The 23,461-nt window shown below is 43.9% G+C and overlaps 1 protein-coding gene across 1 annotated transcript in view; it reads left to right on the top strand.

The window, feature by feature from the left end:
• Positions 1-23,461, top strand: part of CCSER1 (coiled-coil serine rich protein 1) — a 2,545,713-nt gene that overhangs the window by 1,443,871 nt on the left and 1,078,381 nt on the right. Inside the window, exon 6 of the mRNA XM_078676231.1 lies at positions 8,217-8,430. Within this exon, the coding sequence (XP_078532357.1) occupies positions 8,217-8,430 (214 nt within the window). The remainder of the gene's footprint in view (positions 1-8,216; positions 8,431-23,461) is intronic.

Raw genomic sequence — 23,461 nt, 5'->3', positions numbered from 1 at the left:
AAGTTGATAAATTGAGTATCATCATGTTGAGCACAACAACACACATTGTGTAGAGTGCTTAGAAATGGCTGAGTAGTGGTGGGAAGTACTTTATAAAAACAAGTTTTTCTCAAATAGGATAGAACTTATGAGGTAAGGGCTACTGGCTTGACATTTAGAGGCCTGAAAGTATGGGCATCTGATGATTTGCTGAGCTGTAAATTGGAAGTCGTTTTATTGGAAATGTGTCTGCAGTAAGGCTATCCAGATAGAGAGTGGAGGAGGATTATCTGTAAGAAAGAGTTGTGGGGTGGACAAGATCTCTCTGTGATAGTTATTTTTGTGAAAAATAAAGTGAGACAGTTAGTTGAACGGATTCCCAAGTGAGTAGCGGTTATACAGAGAGAGGAGAGTAGGAATGCTACCCAGCTATCCTCATTGACACATTCACACTTTAACCATATTGAATGGTGTCTTGTCCTTTCTGAGACAAGATGTCCACAAAATACAAGAAAATAATCCATGGGAAAAAAGTATGGTTTCTTCGTGTTTGCTTTTATTAAATACTATTGGAATCCCATCAGTTCTGAAAAGGAGTTTTGTGCTTGTTCTGCAACAAAAACAGCAGTTTAGTACCTTCATGGAAAACAATGTTCACTTCGTGTGTGATTAATCACAATTTTTATGGCAGTCTGATTTGATCCCAAGCAAGCAAACTTCCTGCTCTGCCTTTTAATTTTTGAAAGGCCCAAACAAAGGATAGTTTTATAGATGGCAACATTGAAGTTAAATGAATCAGCAGTATTGGATTTTCTATAGCTATACATGTTTAGTTCAAGGATCATCAGGGATAATTATAGTAATGTTTATTGTCATGTATAGCCCAAACCCTGTTATGGCCACAGATGTACACCCTGTCTGAAAGACTCTTATGCATCATAGCTGTGCTGAATTTCTAGTCTCTCTGTGTTGGGCAAAACCACTGAAACCAAGAGACAGAACGATCATTGTAGGTGCTGGCAATCAAAGCACAGAACCATAGTGTGCATGGTTGTCCTTCAAAATCAATTTTCAGTGTCCCACATTCAGAAAAGTGGTCTGAGCAAAACATGTAAGTTGGTAGTGCTGTACACATTTGCATAACCTGACCTCACATTATTATTGTATTGTATTGTATAGTATTAGATTCTTATATAGCGAGAACTGCCACCCAATTGGTATCCTGACGCTTAGATAGCAACCACAAGAGCAGACCGGATTAACGGTGGGATGATCTAATGTTCAGTCCTTGGGAAAAGCCTGATTTTCAGACTCTTCCTAAAGCCAGTCAGGGAGCTGGCCTGTCTAATGTTCTGATGCAGTTCGTTCCATAGGAGTGCGGCAGCCACACTAAAAGCTCTATCTCCCATCCTGGAACGTTTAAATCTGGTAGTCATTATCAGATTTGCACTAGAGGAGCGGAGCTGCCTCTTGGGATTATACCAGGTAAACTTCTCCTGCAGTGGGACTGGGTCCGAGTCATGCACTGCTCTGTACACAATACAGAGCAATTTAAAACAGACCATTTCCTTAATAGGCAGCCAGTAAAGATCCCTCAAGGCCAGAGTTGAGAAAGACCCGAGCTGCCTATTTAACACCAACTTTGCTGACATGGACTGGACTCTCTGCAACCCCTGAAGAATATATTGTGGTGCTCCGAAATACAGGGAGTTGCAGTAGTCCAGCCTGCTCAGCACTCTGCTCCTTACTACAAGAGAGCGCAAGTCCTTAGGCAGTAACGGAAGGATCTGCCTTAGCATGCGCATCAGGGAGAAGCACACGCTAGCAGTTATGTTAGCCTGTGACTCCATTTGGAGATTATCATCCACCAAGACCCCCAAATTGTGCACTGTGTTGACTGGAGCCAGGGGTTCCTCCTCGGAGGTAAGCTTGAACTTCAATGGTAGTTGTTGAGATATTCTGGCAGTGGAACAATATACCACCTCTGTTTTTCCCCCATTGAAATGCCGGGAATTTTTCCTGAGTCATCTAACAGTCTGACGCATACAATTCTGGAACGTATCCATGGACACAGCTTGTTTCCCTTCAAAGGAAAACATCAGTTGAGTGTCGTCAGCGTAATTGACCAGGTCATTTCCGAAGGATTTAATAGTGGGGAACAGGGCCGTAAATAGATATTAAAAAGAATAGGGCTGATCGCAGAGCCCTGCGGCACCCCATGATGTACTGGAGACTTACTGGAAGTGAACAAATGTGCAAAAATTTCTAGGCAATTATAATAAAAACAAGGGAACTAGTACAAGGAAGGGGAGGACATGGAGGCAAATGCACATAAATGTATATGCTATTTATTAAACAACAAAACATTATACACATATTTATCAGATAAAAATTATTTATCACAATTTCAAATACACAGTTAAAATAAACTAAAATTATGACAAAAACCAACAATAATCAATGGAAAAATTAATATTTAAAAGGAGGAAGTGGCAAGAATTTATGTTCGACGCGCGTTTCGGCGTATAAGACAACGCCTTCTTCAGGAGCCACACAAATTTTACTGGAAGTGAACGGCGTCATGATCACAGCCTGTTGTCTTCCTGATAAATAGGACTGTAGCCACTGTAAAGCCCGTCCTTTCACCCCTATCTTCTCTAGTCTTTCCACCAGTACTGATTCGCTCACCGTATCAAATGAGGCCGACATGTCCAGTAACACTAGGACAGTAGGATTCCCATTGTCGGCATGCATTCGTAAGTTATCTATTACGGTTGCCAAAGCTGTCTCAGTGCCGTGGCCTGGACGAAAATCAAATTGGTCCCTATCCAGCAAGTTATTATCCTCGAGATAGCATGACAAGGTTTTACTGACTGCTTTTTCTACAATTTTAATCGGATATGGCAGGAGAGAGATAGGTCTAAAGTTTGCTAGAATCATAGAGTCTAGAGAGGATTTCTTGAGCAGAGGTGTCACAACTGCCTGCTTCCATTCCTCTGGTACCACTCCTTCTTCCAAGGATTGGCAGCAAATCTGCTGCTGCCAAGGGAAGGTTTCTTGCCCAAATACTTTCCAAATTCTATGTGGAAAGGGTCAAGAGGAGAGCCCGAGGAGACACTAGGTTATTAAAGGAATCCTCCCTAAGAGCTTGAAAGTATTCCAGGGAAATATCTAACCGGGGTTCTTCTTCAAACTTCCAGGGTGAGTCATCCTGGTCACTGGTGTTGTTAGGGTGTTGTATGCAAATGACTGATATGTGCTAAGGTCCTGCATTTTCATTGGTGAGTCAAAGAATGAACGCAGGCCTGTTGTACCCTAGAGTCTGTTATTGCCAGATCCCAGACGCCTCAGAAGGTGTACACTTACTTTTATTGATGATGAACATGAAGGCAACTCACTTAAGTGTTGTGAATTATGTATGCATTGTAGCTGAAACTTGAGGCCAGTGCACATGCACTTTCTAATATTGTGTGCATGTGTGTGGATGAGATGATGCTCTGTTGTATGCCCTCCACTCAGTGAGTCAATCAATCAATCAATCAAGACATTTATAGAGCGCACTACTCACCCGTAGGGTCTCAAGGCGCTAGGGGGGGGGGGGTGCCGCTACTGCTCGAATAGCCAGGTCTTGAGCTTCTTCCTGAAGGAAAGGTGGTCTTGGGTCAGGCGCAGGTCGGTCGGGAGGGAGTTCCAGGTCTTGGCGGCCAGGTAGGAGAAGAACCTTCCTCCTGTTGTCGCTCTTCGGATGCGGGGGACGGCGGCGAGGGCGTGGCTGGTTGATCTGAGGTGGCGCTTGGGAGCGTAGAAGTTGATTCGGTTGTTGAGGTAGCTCGGGCCTTGGTCGTGTAGGGCTTTGTGTGCGTGGGTGAGGAGACGGAAGGTGATTCTTTTGTTGACGGGGAGCCAGTGCAGGTCTTTCAGATGTCCGGAGATGTGGCTGTTTCGTGGGATGTCGAGGATGAGTCTGGCTGAGGCGTTCTGGATCCGCTGGAGTCTCTTCTGGAGCTTGGCGGTGGTTCCGGCGTAGAGGGCGTTGCCGTAGTCCAGTCGGCTGGTGACGAGGGCCTGGGTGACAGTCTTCCTGGTCTTGGTGGGGATCCACCAGAAGATCTTCCGTAGCATGCGTAGGATGTTGAAGCATGACGAGGAGACGGCGTTGACTTGTCTGGTCATGGAGAGGGAGGAGTCCAGGATGAAGCCCAGGTTGCGTGCGTAGTCCGTCGGTTTGGGTGCGTTGCCCAGGGCGGGGGGCCACCAGGAGTCGTCCCAGGCGGAGGGCGAGGAGCCCAGGATGAGGACCTCCGTCTTGTCCGAGTTCAGTTTCAGGCGGCTGGTCGTCATCCACTCGGCTACATCTCTCATCCCTTCGTGCAGGTTGGCTCTGGCGGCGGCGGGGTCGTTGGTCAGGGAGAGGATCAGCTGGGTGTCGTCGGCGTAGGAGATTATGTTGAGGTTGTGTTGGCGTGCGATGGGCGCGAGGGGGCTCATGTAGACGTTGAAGAGGGTGGGACTCAACGAGGATCCTTGAGGGACGCCGCAGATGACTTCGGTGGCCTCTGACTTGTACGGTGGTAGGCGGACTCTCTGTGTTCTTCCGTCGAGGAAGGAGGTGATCCATTCCAGTGCCTTCTCCTGGATTCCGATGTTGCCGAGGCGCTGCACTAGGGTGCGGTGGCAGACAGTGTCGAATGCCGCGGAGAGGTCCAGGAGGATGAGGGCCGCCGTTTCTCCGTTGTCCATCAGGGTTCGGATGTCATCGGTGGCCGCGATGAGGGCGGTCTCGGTGCTGTGATTGGCTCGGAAGCCAGACTGTGAGGGGTCGAGGGATCCATTCGTCTCGAGGAAGGCGGCCAGCTGTTTGTTGACGGTCTTTTCGATGACTTTGGCCGGGAACGGGAGGAGCGAGATGGGACGGTAGTTCTTGAGTTCGGTGGGGTCCGCTGTAGGTTTCTTGAGTAGAGCGCTGAGTTCTGCGTGCTTCCAGCTCTCCGGGAAGGTGGCGGTGTCGAAGGAGGTGTTGATAATGTCCCGCAGGTGGGGTGCGATGACAGCGTCGGCCTTGTTGAAGACGTGGTGAGGGCAGGGGTCGGTCGGAGATCCGGAGTGGACGGAGTTCATTGTGCGGATGGTGTCTTCGGTGCTGATCGGGTTCCAGGCGCGGAGGGTGGTGGTGGGTGGCGTTGCTGCGGTTGTGGCGTGCGTTGGTTGGATGCTGAAGCTGTTGTGTATGTCCGCGATCTTGTTGTGGAAGTAGGACGCGAGGGAGTTGCAGAGGTCTTGCGACGGGGTGATGTCGTTGTTTCCGGCGTTGGGGTTGGAGAGCTCTTTCACGATGTTGAAGAGTTCCTTGCAGTTGTGTGCGTTGTTGTCCAGCCGGTCCTTGTATGTATTTTTCTTGGTGGCGCGGATCAGTTGGTGGTGTTTCCGGGTGGCAAGCTTGAGGGTGGTCATGTTGTCCATTGTTGGTTCCCTTCTCCATACTTTCTCGAGGGCTCGGCAGTTCTTCTTGGAGCTCTTGAGTTCGTCGGTGAACCATGGGGTTTTTCTGCTGCTGGGTCTGTTGGGCGGGGTCCTCAGAGGGGCGAGTACGTCCGCGCAGTTGCTGATCCACTTCGTGAGGTTGTCGGCGGCCTGGCTGTGCTTCGCTGAGCCGGCAGGGGGGTGCTGGCTCAGGGAGGCGGTGAGCTGATCGGCTGTGATCTTGTTCCAGCTTCTTCGGGCAACCTGTTGCTGGTGGTGGTGGATCGTCGTTCTTTTGAAGGTGAAGTGGACGCAGCTGTGGTCCGTCCAGTGGAGTCCTATTGCGTGGCTGAAGGCGATGTCTTTGCTGGATGAGAAGACGGCGTCGAGTGTGTGTCCGGCGAGGTGGGTGGGGGTGGGCACCAGCTGTTTGAGTCCGAGGTTGGCGAGGTTGTCGAGCAGGGTGATGGTGTTGCGGTCGCTGTTGTTCTCCAGGTGGAAGTTGAGGTCCCCCAGGAGGATGTAGTCGGCGGAGGGGAGGGTATGCGGGCTGATGAAGTCGGCGATGTCCTCGCTGAATCGTGTGCGTGGTCCCGGGGGTCGGTAGATCAGGGTGCCTCTGAGGGTGGTCTTCGGGTCGGTGTGGATCTGGAAGTGCAGGTGTTCGGCGGTGGTTAGGGTGTCGTCGGTGTTGGTCGTGATGCGGATGGTGTCTCTGTGGATGATGGCGATGCCTCCTCCCATCTGGTTGGCGGTGCGGTCCCTTCGGGTGATCTTGTAGCCCTCTGGGATGGCGATGGCGATGTCGAGCGCTGAGGAGGCGTTCATCCAGGTCTCCGTGAGGAAGGCGATGTCAGGGGCTGTGGTGTCGAGGAGGTTCCAGAGTTCGATGGCGTGTCTGTGGACGGAGCGGGTGTTGAGCAGGATGCACTTGAGGTGGTTGCTGCTGGTGTTCGGCTTGGTCGGTGCTGGTGTAGTGCAGGTCCGGATGCAGGTGAACTTGCAGGCGTGGCAGCTGAAGGGTCCGTGGGTGTGCTTCGGGGCGGCTCGGTGACATCCCGGGATGCCGCCGGTGTTGAATGCGAGGAGTTCGGCGGCGTTGTAGGTTCGTCGGGTCGGCTTCCGTCGGTGGGGGCCAGGGGTCCTGGCACTGGGCGCGGTCCAGGCGCGGACGGGCGCAGACGGGCTTACCTTTGGCGCGCCTTCGGCGCACAATCGGCGCGCCCGCTGCGCGTCAACGCTGCGCGTTCGCACGGTCGCCATATATGGCGAAGTGCGCGGGTGGGCGGAGCAGCTGGGAGGCGGGAGCGGGGAGGGTACAGAAGGCAAAGTGGGCGGGGTTATCGGCGTTGGCGGGAACCGGGGAGCGGGGAGGGGGGACGAAGGGGCTGAGGCACAAGCACAAACAGAAGGCAAAAAAGCAGGTTAAAGGGGGACAGGCTACAAAAAACACTAAACAGCAGCAATGACGACGGGGGCAGGCAAAAAAACACTAAACAGCAGCAATGACGACGGGGGCAGGTCGCGGACCACGCCGCTAGAGGCAGGGGGCGTGGTCACGCGTCCGGAGCTCGGCTAGCGAGGCAGCAGGCAGCAGTCAGGGAACACGCACACAGCAGCTGGTGGCCGTGCGGCGCGGGGGTGTCCTAGGGCTAGGTCAGTGATGTGACAGAATAGTCGGCAAAATAAAGCTTGTCCTCTTGCCCCCATCCCCTCCCATCAGTCTATTGTCTATGAAATCACGTAATATGTGCTCATAAATTCAGGAAAATACTGAAAAATTACAAGAAATGTGAATTGGCAGTTTCTCTGGTGAAAACTGCATGTAATAAAAAAAAAATACAAGATGATGGCTGGAAACAGTCTCAGTGAGAAAATGCAAAATCCAAGACATTGTCACAAATTTTGCATAACACGAATTTCACAAGTTTCAGATGTACACCTGTGTCATTAACATTTCACCCAGTTCTAGATATCTCCTTATTTAAATAAAAAAGGAAGTGGCTCTCCACTGCACTGATCATGGTTATTATCTGTACAGTATCCACCCTGAAGTGGAGGCTTCCATCTTACTCATAAACAGACTGCCAATCGCCAAATGCTTCCATGTTTATATGGCTCAAGATTCATTCCGATAAACTCTAATGGTTGAATACAGTGAAAACTAATGCACAATTGAACTCCTCGGGATATCAAGAAAATCTATGAAAAATCGAGATGATATTGCCTGTATTCAATTAAGTATCACTGTAAATTTAAAAAACATATGAATAATTGTGTGGTAAAAGACAGCAAGTACCTTTTGTGTTTCACAGTGGGCCAATGCTTGAATATACAGAAACTGTTGAGATGTGAAAGAGTTCAAATACCAGTACACACAGGCCTTTCACTGGGGATCAACATATGGATGCTATAAATTCTGGAGATACCTTGTCTGAGTGCAAGGAACCTTCTATCCAAATTGTATTGGTTATTTCACTGATGTAAAGATAGACTAATTTATCAGCCCTGGTTTTAGGTCAGCAGATTAACTCCTTACATTTTTGCAGAGCTTGTGAGATTATTCTAATTTAGCCAAGTTTATTTTATTACTTTGTCTTATTCTTTGTCTCTCTGTATACATGTATAGTTATCTCCATACTATTGTGTAGGGTTCTGTTGAGCATTTAAGAGAAGACTTTATTTTGTGTTTGAAGGTGTTTTTAGAAAAATGTTCACCACATAATCACCATCCTAATTTTTTTTACAACTAAATGTATTTATTTTTATTTTTTTAGAAACTTCTCTTTGAACTTATCAAAGGATATAGAACAAGGAGATTCCAGGTGCTCTCGAGTCAGTCAAGTTTCAACCAGCAGCCCATCTGTGGAATGGCCATTCCCGAGCCTTGAAGAAAGTGTGGGCCTTGAATCTTTACCTTTCCGGCTGATGATGCAGGACTGCACATCTGTGAAGACATTACTCCTCAAAATGAAGAGGATTCTGCAAGAGGTAATTATTTTCACATCTACATTTTCCAAGCAGCTGTTGAAAGAGGCCTCAAGCTGTTTCAAGTTGGTGAAGTGCACTTGTGTCAAACTAAATACCTAGGAATCCACATGCTATTGAATATACAAACACATGTACAAGGGAAACAGTGAAATCCTTATAAAATTAATGGCCCGATATACTAAATACTGTTTGCAAAAACTGGTCACAATCTGTTGCCAGTATTTTTGCGACCAGTATAGATTTTTACAAATTAACCCGTATACTAACAAGCTTGTTCATAAAATTCTCACACTAATTGGTGGCCATCACAGGGGGGTGGTATCCTGCAAGGCTCAGCAGACCACCATGTCTGTGATCACTTTTAAATGAAGTAAACTTTTTTTTTTAACGCAGCCCGTTTATCTGCTCACCCGGCAAAAACCTTTTTTTTTAATATTCAGAGAATCAAAGTGTTCCACTATGACCCCTTTTGTTCCACGAATGGGTGAGCACTCCAACTTAGGGATTTGTAAATGTTCAATGTTTTGTGGCTGTATCAAGGTTGCAAAACATTGATTCATAATATACCGATTATTCAGAAAGAACACCACCAAAATGCCCTTTAAATTACCAAATCAGTATGGGTCATAATTCCAATTTAAGAGTCTGTAAAAGTTTACTGACTCCTAAATTGGGATTGGTATATTTGAAAAAGCATTCCGGCGGTTGCACTCCTGATCGGAGTGTTTGTGAATGTAAATATGCTCTATATGGTCTGGCTTGCCAGCGCGGCTGTCGACAGACAATTATGTGAGCATCACTAGAAAGGGCTTTGCTAGTGTGGGAGTCGTGAGTTCATATTTGGATTGGCAGGAGTTGTGTCCTTCCACTATAACTATGCTTGCTCTCCATACAGCTGTGACCATTTGTTTATTGATCCAGCTGCCTGTTCTTAAACTTTCAGGGGCACACACATAACAATGTAATGCTATTAAAGTGATTTAGATAACTGGATAATTTGTTGATTTTCTCTGGCAAAAGACCAGATGGGTGGAGAGCAGTCACTAATCTACATGAATGTTTAGCTCTGGCTTGTCGGTGACACCGTCTCCATATCTTATAAACCACACAAAATCTATTCTACAGTTCTTTGCTTCCATACATGTCAATTCCAATGTTATTCACTTGCAATGCTTCACATTATCACACAACATTCCTTTACAGCCACTGCCAATGCTTGCTACATCTGGCTTTTAATTCTATTCTGGTAAGACTTTTCAGGAACAGGCCTAACAAGACTGGGCTTACTAAAAGACATGGACCTCGTAAAACAATAGAGCCTGACACTGTGTGCTTAGGCCTTGGCTACTGAGAGCTAACAGAGCTTTTTCGGCCACTTATCAATTTAAACAATTTAGGGGGTAATCACGATCTGTTTATGGACTCTGTAACATCTATTTTTGCAGCACAATTCTTCATATTAATGCCTACATCACTGCATTGACAGAATACCAGCATTGGATTTTGGTTTGATCTTCTCCCCTTTCCTGAAAGAAGGCGTATGACTATTGCACATCTGTTTTGAACTGTTCCATTCCGTGTGTCCACGTACTGAGTTTTTCTGGCTGAAATGTAACATTTCTAAAGTTTAAAAACTCGTAAGCTAGTATTATATGTTTTTTTATAGAGCAGTGCTCACCAATTACATTCTAAAGTGTGTCTGTGATTGTAGTTTTGGCTGTTGCAGGGAAATGGGAAGGGTTTATTCAACTTCCCTTGGCTTGAGGAAGCGTATATGATGTTTTTTTATTTTTTTATTTTACAATTTTTTATTAAAAACAGGTGTTTATATATACATACAGTACAGTTTCCGTGTTTCATTTCAATAAAAATGAGGCCTTTCCCTACGCTGGTGTTTCAGGTTGACGTATTTTGGGACCCTCCAAACAACCCTGTGCAATAATTATGTTAAAAGGGTTCTCACATTGAGTAGCTTTGCAAGTGGGGTTCAGGCCTTAATGGTTTTCCACCTAACCAGTGAGAGCTATGGCATTAATGCCATGAAGCAAAACACAACAGGTGATGGACAGAATGCAGAACAATGTCATACATTCACCCCAGTACAGAGATCTGGGCCTAAATCCATCTTTTTTTTGCTCACCATGCCTTTCCAGTTTGAACCCAGCTATATGGCTCTCCACACCACTGGAGTCAAGCTATCCAGGCTGATGAAGGCTGATAGCCAGAAACCGGTCCTTGGATGCTTGATTCCGGTCTGGGAAAGACATGGCTTGGTAGTTCGGACTGGACTGTTCCCATGAGGCACAGGGTCAGAGCTGATTTGCATATAGCCAGTGTCTAACCCAGGGTGGTGTGGAGTGCAAAAAAACGATGGATTTAGGCCCAGATCCTTGTACTGGGGTGAATGTATGACATTGTTCTACATTCTGTCCATCAACTGTGTTTTTTGCAATTAATGCCATGAAGGCCAATGGATCAAGTGCCTTTCTATTCAATGTGAGTGTTTTCAGGACAAGGTTTCATAGTGCATTGTTTATGGCTCTGCTGTTTCACATTGTGCTGCATTAGTCCAGACCTAGATTCCAATGCTAAAATGGTGCCAAAGCTCTCTCTGTAGTTGTAAGAGGTCTGTCTTTTATTTGTGCTTTTTTTCTGATGATTTTGTGTTTAGTATTTAGTATCCCTGTTTTGCTTTGATAGGCATTTCACAGTTGATCTGTCGCTGTGTCCTCAATAATCATGTCACCCAACCCCAAAGTTTTCCGTGTCCCATCACTTTTCCCTGTTCACACACCTGTGACCTTCCATTTCCTTGAGACTCTCTATACATAGACTGAAAGGCATGCTTCTGTCCTGGGAGAAATCTGCATAAGGCTTCACCGTGCTGTATGCAGCAATTTAAGAATAGCCCTGCTGACTGTGACCAGCGAGAGATAGGACCATAGGCTGTGAAATGTGGGGGATAGCTGTTGTCTGCATTGAGCGAGTGATCATTCAGCTGAGCAACAGATTGTTTTGACAAAGGTGAGGTATACCTTTGCTCTCTGCAGGAAAAAAATTGGACTAGTGATGATAATGCAGGTGCGGGTAGCTCATGTCTCCAGGGTATCTCCACTGGGCAATGTACTACAAACTAGAGTCAGTAATGCTTGTATTCTGGTCTTTAAGGCATCTGGAAAGATAAGAACATACTTTTCTGTGTACTGGACCCCAGTACCCCAGTACTGCACCCCAGATGCTTGTTTAAAAGTACAAACAGCTTTGTCTTTCTTCTGTGGTCAAGCAACCTAAGTATCAAAATAGGTAGCCAGGTAATGTAATCTAAATGTGGCTGTCGGTAGTAAATGTTCTAACCAGAGTAACCCCAGGCTTCACAAGACTGAATTTCATGTTAATGTTAGTAAGAAACTGCTTCGAGTTACAATTGTCTTTGGACACTTTTAGAAGTTGGTGCATAGAAAACTCCATTGGTGAAACCAGAGAGAATTATCTGTTGACCATAGTATACATTTCTTCATTGCATAATTTAAAGGATGCCAAGATTTAGACCCCACATCGCTCAAAGAGATAATTCATCCGTGGTACACCTCAGCTGAAACAGAGAAAACTGCGGTATACTACAATGTCGTCCATATTGCACCTTCAGTGTCATTTTGTAACGTACCCCCTACAAAGCCATGTTCAGGGATCCGTCCACCCCTACTGGTGCAAAGCAGGCCACTGTTGATCCTTGTTTACCAAGCTGAAGATTGGCATTCATGTGAATGGACTCTCCTTAGATGGGCATACTATTCAAGTAGAGTCTCATAGATCTGTTGATACAGCCAATGCCACCACTAACGTTAGCGTGAATGGTGGACAATATGTCTTCAGAGTAAGCCCAACCCTTGAAGTAATAATAATGCTTACCAAACATAAACACTACCTGATCCATTCAACAGTTATAGTGGTTTATGGTTGATGGGGTGTGCACACTGCCATTCTCCTATGCTGGCACAATTATTGCTGACCTCCACGAGCTGGGGGCAGTGCCACTCAAAGTAATATTCAACACTGTGACCCTAACAACAACACAAATTGATTTAAAATCTTCCAGGCTCCCCTCCTTTGGAACTCCCTCCCCCCTCCACTCTGCCTTCTCCCTTCCTATGCTCACTTTAGGAAATCACTTAAAACCTGGCTCTTCTCGTTATCTCACAACTAGTTCGCCTGTTATGTACCGCACTGCCCTCCCACTCCAGCGCCAAGAAACCGTAGGTGAACGTGCGCTCTACAAATCCCATTTATCATACATATCATATCATATCATGTGTGGAGGATGTGACTGTAATCGTAACATTTATCATTCATTCTTTAAAGCAGGTTTTGACAGAGTAAGACAGAAAGAAAGTGAAAAAGAATGAGAAAGAGGCAGAGAGAGAGAGAGAGAAGCAGAGACAGAGGGAGACAGAGAGAGATAGACAGGGAGACGGAGAGAGAGAGAGAGAGAGAGGGGGGGGAGGAAGAATTTAAGATAAGGACACTGATACATTTCTGCAGCTGGTAAAGTAGACCTTCCAGCAGATGTTTAGAATATATTATGCTTGTTAGTAGCTAAAACTACCAGTTTATGGTCAGCTTGTGCCCTTTATAATGCTAAGCATTTCTAGATGACCATAAATGATTCGTCGGGGTAAATAATTTTTGTAATATCCCTCCGGTCAGCTATTTAAGGGCTTTTATGTTTCCGAAAATGTCCACCAAATGCTGAGCAGCACCTCCCACCTCAAATATTCTGTATTCCTTTGAATGGAGATGAAGACAGCTGTTATTCCACACAAAAGTTATGATTTCAATATTTTAAAAATGATTAGGTCTCGGTGCCAGTAAGGGTGGTTTATGGAATTACATAAAAGACCCAGGCAAACGTGTGGAGGCATAGAATTTAATATCCCACTCGGTGCTTCAAATTTAATATAAACGCTCAGAGAACAAATCTTGCCGGCTGCTGAAAGTGCTCCAGCATTCCACCTTTTCTAACCTTCACACACGCCCTTCCCTTTTACCTGCACCTTGTTATCATGGATTTCTTCATTAGTTGGAGCCACATGCAGAGCAGATTTAGGACGGCATTTTGACGAATATTTCAATTTCCCTTTTGACACAGAATATATACTGCTGTAAGCATACCGCTTTTCACTTAAAAAAACAAACAGTGACAGGTAATTTCCTGTGGAATGTGTGCAGCCTGGATGAAGACACTTGTATCAGTATTACAAAATGGATTCTTGCAGCTGATCAGATCCTGAGAGAGGCAGAAGAGGTTTCTGATTGTGCTGAAATTCCCGAGTTAATGGCAGGAAGACGGACCTACAGAATGACTTATAGGAAACCTTCAATTAAGCCCCCGTCTCAAAATATTTTCCCCACACTTCCCCTACTTCTGACTGCTTGTTCAGGAGCATCTAGGCCAAGGCACGTTCCTTTTTATGCCTACTCGAAATACCCATTAGACCACCCCAACTGCTAACACTGTTAGAAATCGCTGACCTTCTCCACTCCTCCATCAATCAAGATGGTTTTCAGACCTGAAGTTGAAAATAAAAATAACTCTCTCGACTGGCTATACTGAAAGATTTTTAACTGGTTTTGGTACGTTGTGGGAGATTCTCATGCTTCAAGGAGCTTTGTTTACATTAATGCATACGTTGCCATCTCTAAGCTCAAACAGGCAGACTCTTCAGAGGTGAGTGCCTGTCGAGTGGTGGGCTTTGTGATGAGAGCCAATGATTCTGACCAACTTCCTGATGGCAGTCTTCACTCACCGGTGCATTCAATCCAGTCAGGCCACCACATGTGCGTAATGAAATTTGAGGGGTGCCCCCTGCAAGATACATGGAGGGGTCCTCCGCTCCAGATTGAATCTGGAGCACTCAAGCCAGAGTTCTGTGCTGAGGGGACCCCCTGCAGGTCGGGGGGCCCCGCTCCATGGGGGTTGCGGTGACTTCGGGGGCCTGTGTTACGCCACTGGCCAACTCAATTCATCTCTTTTTTTTTCCAGTAAGCAATAATTGGACAGTTTCTTATACAAACAGCATAGAAAAGCAACACAAAATTGAGGAAGCCCCCGCAGACGGAAAAAAAAAAATGAAAAGAAAACTAAAGATAGACAGGTACAATCCTGAAACCAACCCCAACGTCCATGGGACACCCGGCCGACCCAACCCATAAAGAACAACAGAATTATTAGCTTCACATTTTCTCAGAGGTAAGAGCCCTATGACGACTGCCCCGTGCCGCAATAGCCCTGCCTACCACTATTCTTCCATCAATAAGCCCCATACCTGACGGCCCCGCCTCTTCCCCCTTTGACCGACCTCAATTCATCTCAGTGAGTAAATGCAGGGTCTGAGGCAGTTGGAGCACCCCAGTGATATGAAGGAGCAGGCTTGATGCATGTCAATAATACCTTCCTGAATGCAGGTTCAATCTAATTGGAAACCACTCTGCACCAATCTCTTTACCACTCTCCATGTCTGTAGCTCCCTCCTTTGCATATGAAATCTTGCTCCTCCCCGCTGCTGGCCTGAGCTCCATGATGGTCAGCCCAGGGTTAGCTCCCAATCTGAGCTAGCCCTACAAAGCACCTTCAGTATGTGCAGCTATCAGGATTGCAACTGCATCCACTGTCTGAAGAGTCCCTCTCCAGTTACTGCAATCCATCCACCTTGGAGCACTACCTGGTGCTGATGGCAGTGTAGTTAGTGAATATGAAGTGTAACCACCTTCTGAGAAGGCACCACTAGTGCTGCTGCCTTTGCTGTAAATATTTTATGCGCTTGAGGGAAACTTGCTGTGCTGTTGCTCAGGTCAGATCTCTTCTCAGTTAAGAATTTGGCCCTTACAAGTGGCCAAACTGGATCAAATGTGACTTTGCAGCAACAGTTGACTGCCTCCTGGATATGGCCTCTCCTCGCTTCTCTTGTTGGATTCCTTCAACCCTACACTTTTGGGTTCAGATTGTGATACCTACTGTACAATGGGCCAACTTTACACTCTGAATTCCCAGCTATACTGTATCCTTCAATTCACTGACATTTTGCATTCCTACTCTTTTCAGCAGTTCTTGCACCAGGGTGCTTCACCGAGCACCCTCTTTGCCCCTTTTGCATCATCACCTCCTTCCTCAATACTGTTTTCCCCTAAGGCCCTATTCTTCCCATTATGCTGTGTGTTCCCTCATGCACTGTGCACAGCTATCTAGTGTGCAAATAATTTAGGCTTTTGTGTTGTGAAACCATATAACACATATAACAGAGACACAGCAAGGAAAAAAAGGAAATAAAATTGTTCCTAACACAATTAGCAGTTGCCTGAGTGATGGAAAGAGTGTACGCCTACTAACACACACATAACAGGTAACAACATGAGCAGCAGCATTCCACAAAACATTCTACAAGCGCAAAACAGCCATTTGCTACTGAACTCAACATGCTAACCCTTCTGTGTATTACTCAAGTTTGAGGAAAATCTTTTCAGTGTACAATAGTCAAAATGTTTGGCATTTCCACTACTCTCTTGGATCATGCGAGTTGGTGTACAGGAAGATCCGGGTTCCCAATGAACCTAATGTCAACATATCTTATAGAATGTCAGGAAAAAGTATATGATTGTAAATATTGAAAAATGAATGGCACTGGTGTCACAAGGCATTGTTTCTTTACTAATCATCCAAAGTAAATGAAGGTAATTACTGAAAAGATAAAATACGAAAGAATTAGCAGTCTCATTGCCATATGAACACCCTTTGTGAAGTTGTAAAATACTACATATAAATCCATATTATTTCTGATGTTAAGATTGATGAAGGTGAATTGGAATCTGAAGGAATGGTAAATTGTAGAAAAGTTTAGAAAATGCCTACATGAGTCTATCCTCATTGTCTGACCTGGTTAGGAGGAACTGGGGCACACCGGCCTTATTGGGCCTTAATTTTTATAGACTTCATTTACTCCTGGTGTCCTGGAACAGTACAACCATGAGTCCTGAAAACTGAGTACCAACTACACCCCTATAAACTTGACTTTCAGTGTAGCAGATCAGGCAGTCCAAGGGATTACCAGGGGTTGAAGTGGGGTTTGTGGCCCAGACCTCAGTAACACACAACATAGTGCTCAATAAATAGATTATCCAGCCAGTGACTTACCTTAGTTACAAAAAGTGCTTGTTTACACAAAACTATGCAAGTTCAGGGATGGCTACATGCAAATACCATAATCAACCATGGAAAAACAGACAGCAGGGTGAACAATGAGCATTTGATTCAGCTTCTCCCTAGAACGCTGATCTTGTGGTTAGTCCCTAAGTGGTTTGTGACAACTATTATGCATAGATTGCTCTGATGGCAACATTCTATGTGTCAAGGTGTGCCCAATGTCTCTGTGAGCAGGACATGGTAAAAGGCTATATGGCTGCCATAGGTTGACCACTAAAGTTTTTATTTTGAAAATGAAATAACTGATGACCTCTCACCCAGGCACTTTTTTCCCTGGATGCAAGTGTCATTATTAAAATTTTTCAGTTCGCCACTACCAGGATTTCCTTGGCACTGATGGACAGAAACAAGGATATCAGACCCTCTGCCCTAAACAGGGAAAGTGGTGCAATATCCTTAATGATGCCCAGCATTCCATCAGACCATCAGAGTAAGCTTTCTATCAACAGAGCCAATAGGTGCACCAGCAGCGAAAAGCTGATGGCCAGCCCGACGTACAATAAGGAGGACGTGCGATAGGTTTGGTGGACACAGTTCTCCATCACAGGTCTCAGCAGGATTATGATAGTTTGCCATCTTGTAAAGTAGGACGATTGACAGAGAAACTTTGGGTATTTTCTATGACATTAACTTAAGTAACATGCAAGCCAACTTAGATTGAGTTTTTGACTAGTGAGGGGAAAGACCCACAGACTATCCAATCCATGTCAATAGGTATGGTCTTATGCAGTCTCCTGGAGGGCTAAAATAAAGCTGTTACTAAAAGAAGAATCTGAAAAAATGTGCACTTCATTGAAATTCCAGTGCCTCTGGTTTGGGATGCCCATTTGATTAGTCATCCTGGCTGTGACCTTGAATGACCTAACACAACACTGAAAACACAACTGCTTGGATCAATTACTATGTATCTGTAAGTGAGAACAAAAGACGGAAAATATGCCTTTGTCCTTGTTGAAGCTGACAGATAGCCTGCCAGCTAGGTTTCAAACTTTGCACAGCAACTGATAAAACAAAGGTTCAAAGCAGATGCCGCAGGCCAAAATCATAAATCGTCTCTGGATTCCTCGTCCCGTACAGCTGACATATTAACTGTGATATATTTTGAGCCCCTGAGTACCACCGAAGGAAGATTACTTAGTGTGAAAACAAGATGCTTAACATGGGTTTCCATTTAACAAGTTTGCACATATTCTATATGTGAAGATAATAAACAAAGCCAGTTTGACTGATAGACATTCACTACTAGGAAAGGGGAACATAGTTGTCCTTCGAGGCAAGTTATCATTCCTATATTTAGCTGTTTTCTGTGATGTACTTTGTGGAGAGAGAGCTTACAAGGAAAGTCGGCAGGAGAGTGACTTACCATTGCGAGTATTGACCTTTAACAGGATTAGAACATATATTTACTCCTGTTTAAGACCTGTCACCATTTTAGAAGCTGTCGTTCTTACATCTTGCCTTGGCTAGAGCAGTACTGAAGCGATAATATTCCCTACGGTTGGCTACCGTCAACCTGAACTTGTTTAATATTAATGTCTAGTTAATATTTGAGCATGCCTAAGTTTAAACTAATATCCAAATATGTTTCTAATGACACCTAAATATAGAGGAAGATACAGTGGCGTCCGGCATGGCTCACGGGTGGCGGGGTTTATCTCATCATTCAGTGACACAGTATTAAAATACATCAAATAGATAAAAAAAAATACATCAAATAGTTTAAAAATACAATATCACATTTTATCCAGATTCTTACTAAGAATCTGGATAAAATGTGATATTGTATCTTTGTCTTTTTATTATTGATTTTTAAACTATTTGTTGTATTTTAATACTGTGTCACTGAATGATGAGCTAAAAGTGAATTAATCTAGAAATTGGTATTTATATTTGTGAGGAAATATATATCTTAGAGGATATGATACATGTAGGTATTCTTTTTACGCTCCTAACTCACTACGATTTTGTACCATATATATTGTATTACATAATTCACCCAGTATGTTACTGTTTGAGAGGAGCATAGTGTTTCACTGAAATTATTAACTTTAAAATAAATCACTACAATTTTTTTGTAAGCATATGATCACCATACCTAGGTGGTTGCATTTTTTTTTCCTTTTTCTTTTTGCTGTAATGCTTCCAATAAAAAATATCAACAATATTTAACCATCGTCTCTACTTGCCCATGCCATACCTATTGGCTTTCACAAAATGTTGATTAGTGACAATGATGTTTTCTTTTAACCAGAGGCATATAGTTGTCATTTTGAATGTAAGATATGTCAGTGAATGTGTTCTGAGAAAAGGGAGACTTTTTCATTAGTGATACCTATTGGCTTTGCCATTTCTTTTTTCCCTTTAATTTCACAAGGTTACTCCCTAAGCCTGTCCCTTTTCTTACATAATAGTGTACCTCTCCTACTTTTGTGAAAGCCAATAGGTTACAATGAAAAAAACTACACCAGAATATTTCCAGACCACTTTACAAAACAATGTAAAGAAATAAAACAACACTAAACTAATTGATTGCCTTAGTGGCTTTTTTGTATCTTTATATTTTTAATTGGGTCAAGGCTGCTTTCTGTAGTGCAGCAGGGCTTCATGAGATCGAATACCTTCAGAGTGTGGTTCAGCTGAATCCTTTTTTCTTTGTGGCAAAAATCTCACAGCGGAGAAAACATAGAAATCTTGCCTGCCAAGATAGCACCCTCCATTAAGTAAAATTAGCATCTTGTTCTTATCCTCCAGAGGATGAACTAATTACAAAGTCCGAATATTTCTTGCTTGAAGCTGGGAAAGTTACACCTGGTCTCTCCTACATACCAATGGTATAAGGGAAGACTTTTAGGTACAACTCTTAAACCATGACTCTCATATGTTCCACTGCAGTTCACACACAACTGGCCAGATGGAACCTCTTCAAAGAATGGTGCTCTTCTTTGCCTTTTTGTGTCCCTGTAGAAGTGATTAGGAGGCTGGTCAGATGACCTTCGAAGGCCAGTCCAGTCCCTGTGTGTCTTTAGAGATCAGAAAACATTTAGACTTCTTTTCCGTGTAACCTTGTTTCTCCTTCCCAGGTCCAGAGGTATTCTGAAGAGGTGATGTTGAAGCATCTTACTTACTTTGTACACTGGCCAGTTACTTGAGAATTCCCTAGATCTAGAATTGTCATCGGAACCCACCCCTCTTTTGAAGCAGTCACATAATTACTTTACTGTCAACCATCAAGAGTTTCTCATTCACGATGGCACAAGCTATGGGCAGAGATAAATTATTGAGGAACCTCTCTGGTTAAATTGTTTCTTGTTACTCAAGTCCCCATTTGGGATTTGCATGGGACACATTAGGCTTTTTCTGTAGTAGCTTGTGATACCATCCATTGCTGTACCCCCTTTCCCAGTTTAATCATCCCAAGTTACTGGTCAATGTTTGCTCCGTACCAAACTGTATGGCATAATTGTTCTCTGGAAGGCTATCACTTTCAGTGGAAGAAATACAGACATAAGAACTGGTTCAGTCCTGTCTGACTGTGAGCAAGACAAAGTAGAATGGTAAAGGTTGCTTTCCCACTTCCAAAACCAAGCATCTGCTTTCACAATTAAATTCGATTTATGATAAAAAGTAGAAAATAATTTTCAAGGAAGATTCTACTATTTTCCCAGGCTGAACTGTAAAAAATCAAAGGTTATACCCAATTAGGCTGGCTCAGAAAAAAATTAACTTGGCATAGATAGTGGCAAACAGCTTTTGGCCACTTTTCTTTGTGAGGACATACTTTTACTTTAATATTTAGTATGTTCATTTTTTGTACATTAACAAGGGTTCTGTGTTTACAGGGAACACTTAGTGATGACTTATTGAATGTGCAAAATAACGTTTCCTACATGGCAAATCCCTTTATCCTGCTTTGTGTTGCAGCATTGGTTTTAAATCTGTAGCCTGGCCAGGACACAATGATATTCACTGAAGCCTTACACCTAGATAATACATGTGGATAGTATCAATAAAAACTGCATCACACTTAATCCAAAATGTCCAACATATGCACCAAAGCACACCAAAGAACTGTCACTTTTATAATCATTTAGTAGTACATTGAAAAAAACACAGCCAATCATCAAGTTTCCATTAGAGATTCTCCAATAAATAATCCAAAGCAGTCAGCATATCAGGTCATTTTGATTTATTCCATTAAAGACAGAAAAACGGCAGCCAACCCGCGTTTCGTCCTCCTAGACTTTCTCAAGGCTTCTCTCAAGATTGTGAAAGATTCGTTTCAATTTCTAGAATGAGTCCTTCTAGTGTGAACGTTTCACTCTAACCCATCTTGTTGTTTACTCACATTCAATCAGCATCATGTGAGCTTATTGAGCCGCAGTTGAGAACATGGCAGTGGCTTTGTCGATAACTGTCCTTGTAATTCAAAACGCTCTTGTACGCACCACCCAACCGGCTCAATCTGATTTGTACAACGCATACGAAAAAATCCAAAAGACCCAGAGAAGCTCTGAACCTGGTGTCTTCTACGCTGACTTATCAGGGTCTAGCGTTGTACAAATCAGATTGAGCCGGTTGGGGGTGCATACGGAAGCGTTTTGAATTACAAGGACAGTTATTGACAAAGCCACTGCCACGTTCTCAACTGCGGCTCAATAAGCTCACATGCTGCCAATTGAATGTGAGTAAACAACAAGATGGGTTAGCATGAAACTTTCACACTCGCATGACTCGTTCTAAAAATGGAAACAAATCTTTCACAATCTTGAGAGAAACCTTGAGAAAGTCCAGGAGGAAGAAACGCGCATCGGATGCTGTTTTTCTGTCTTTGATGGAATAAATCAAAATGACCTGATATGCCGACTGCTTTGCATTATTTATTGGAGAATCGCCAATGGAACCTTGATGATTGGCTGTGTCTTTTTTAATGTACTACTAAATAAGGATAAAAGTAACAGTTCTTCGGTGTGCTTTGGTGCATATGTTGGAAATTTTGGTCTAGACTGCGGCTATAGATCTAGTGGCCTAGTGGCCTAGGTGTATGGGTATTGTAGCACCATGGAAGCACCCTTTTAAATTGACAAGTTGTGATATGTGTTGCACTATTACAAATTACTGATTTATAGATCTGCAGATCTGTGAGCATATGCACCGTTAGTACACTGATAATCACACTTAATCCATTTTACTTCAACAGCAGTAAATATTTTTTGTGCCCACACCTTACTGGAAATTTTTATATATCCATTAGGTATTACCAATTTTACAGTGCAGGTTTAGAAGGAAAAGCCCATGCTGTGATTCTGAATGGCAGTTGTATAGTGCACAGAGTCCTAAGCAAAATTAAATCCAATCAAAGGTGAAAAATCTGGAGAGACCAAACAACAAAAAGTGATTTGCTATACCAGTATTTGAGTTCCTCCCTACCAAAGATGAATGCCTCCTATCAACTGTGGTCTCCATCTCTAAAGAGACATTCAATGACCATGTAAATACACGCAAATCCCCATACTTCACAATTTCCCTGAAACTAGGCAGTGCTTTCTATACTCTTTCTCTCCCTTAAATCCCCTCCACCCTGCCTGCAACTTTCTTTATCCACTGTCTGTTTAGGACAGTGCAAGTGTTTTTCTTTTTTGAAAAAGGTACCAGGCCTGACCACAGTTAGACAATAGAGTGTGAAAATAAAGAAGGTACAATTTGTATACGTCAGCTGTTACTACATATGTGATAGTGTAATTCATACACTCCAGCCAACCTAGACTATAATACAGCTCTAATCAGTGCTTATTTACGAAAACAATCATATGATTTAGAAACAGAGACACCTTTTCTATGAAAAGGTAATACATCAATGACTTTTTGTGGATTGTGGCAGTGGAAATTTGCTATGCATAAGCACATAGGTTTTGTGTTGCCACTGTGCCATGCCAGGGGGCAAAAGGGTTACGCAAAACTGAAATGAGACTTGCCAAGCAAGGCCACCTTCCGTGGGCCCGCGTGGCTACAAATTCCTTGATTGATTGATTGGCTTGATAAATCTAGAATAACTCGAGGCAGCAAAATCAAATCGCTGCCATGGATTACTCTGTGGCTAGTAGGCGTTCCATGAGTGGAGCATAGGTGTTCCCAAACATGAAGCCATGGATTCTGACACATGCCCAGATTTGCCAACATTGTAAGACCTGGGAATGGGTCACAATTGTACGTCCCACCACGAGAGGTGCAAAGAGGAGAAATACCTTTATTTCTCCTCATTGTTTCCTCTTTCTATGTGTGTTGCAAAATGCCTCTAAGGATTGCTTTAATGCAGGAAGGTGTCCCTTCCTGCATAAAAACAATCTTATCTACAACATAGGCACCCTTGCAGTATGATGCAGGGGTGCCTACACTGGCGCTAGTCAGCCAAAAATGTGCCAGTGGTAGGAAAGAACAGGACTGCACCGTATAACGATAAGTACGTTGCATTCCTGCCCTTTCCCTTTCACTCAGCATAGTACAGGTAGGTGGCTTGCTGCTTTGCGCTGCATTAATGTTTGATAAATGTGGCCCTAGAATTCCACTGAATTTATGTTATTTTGGGTTTCCATAAGGACATGATACCAAGTAAAGTTGATTGTCTTAAGAAAACACAATTTACCAAAACATTTATGACACCACATGTCTCAATAACAATAATGCGTATGCTTGGAAAGAACAGCATGAAAACAATATGTATGGCTGATGTGGGAACCTGTAGAATAGACATTTATAGGCTGCTTGTTGATACAAAAGTGT

This window comes from Lissotriton helveticus, chromosome 2_1, assembly GCF_964261635.1.
Source record: "Lissotriton helveticus chromosome 2_1, aLisHel1.1, whole genome shotgun sequence".
Classification (NCBI taxonomy): Eukaryota; Metazoa; Chordata; class Amphibia; order Caudata; family Salamandridae; genus Lissotriton; species Lissotriton helveticus.
The sequence above is the reverse complement of the archived record's forward strand: the minus strand, read 5'-3'. Positions and strand labels throughout refer to the sequence as shown.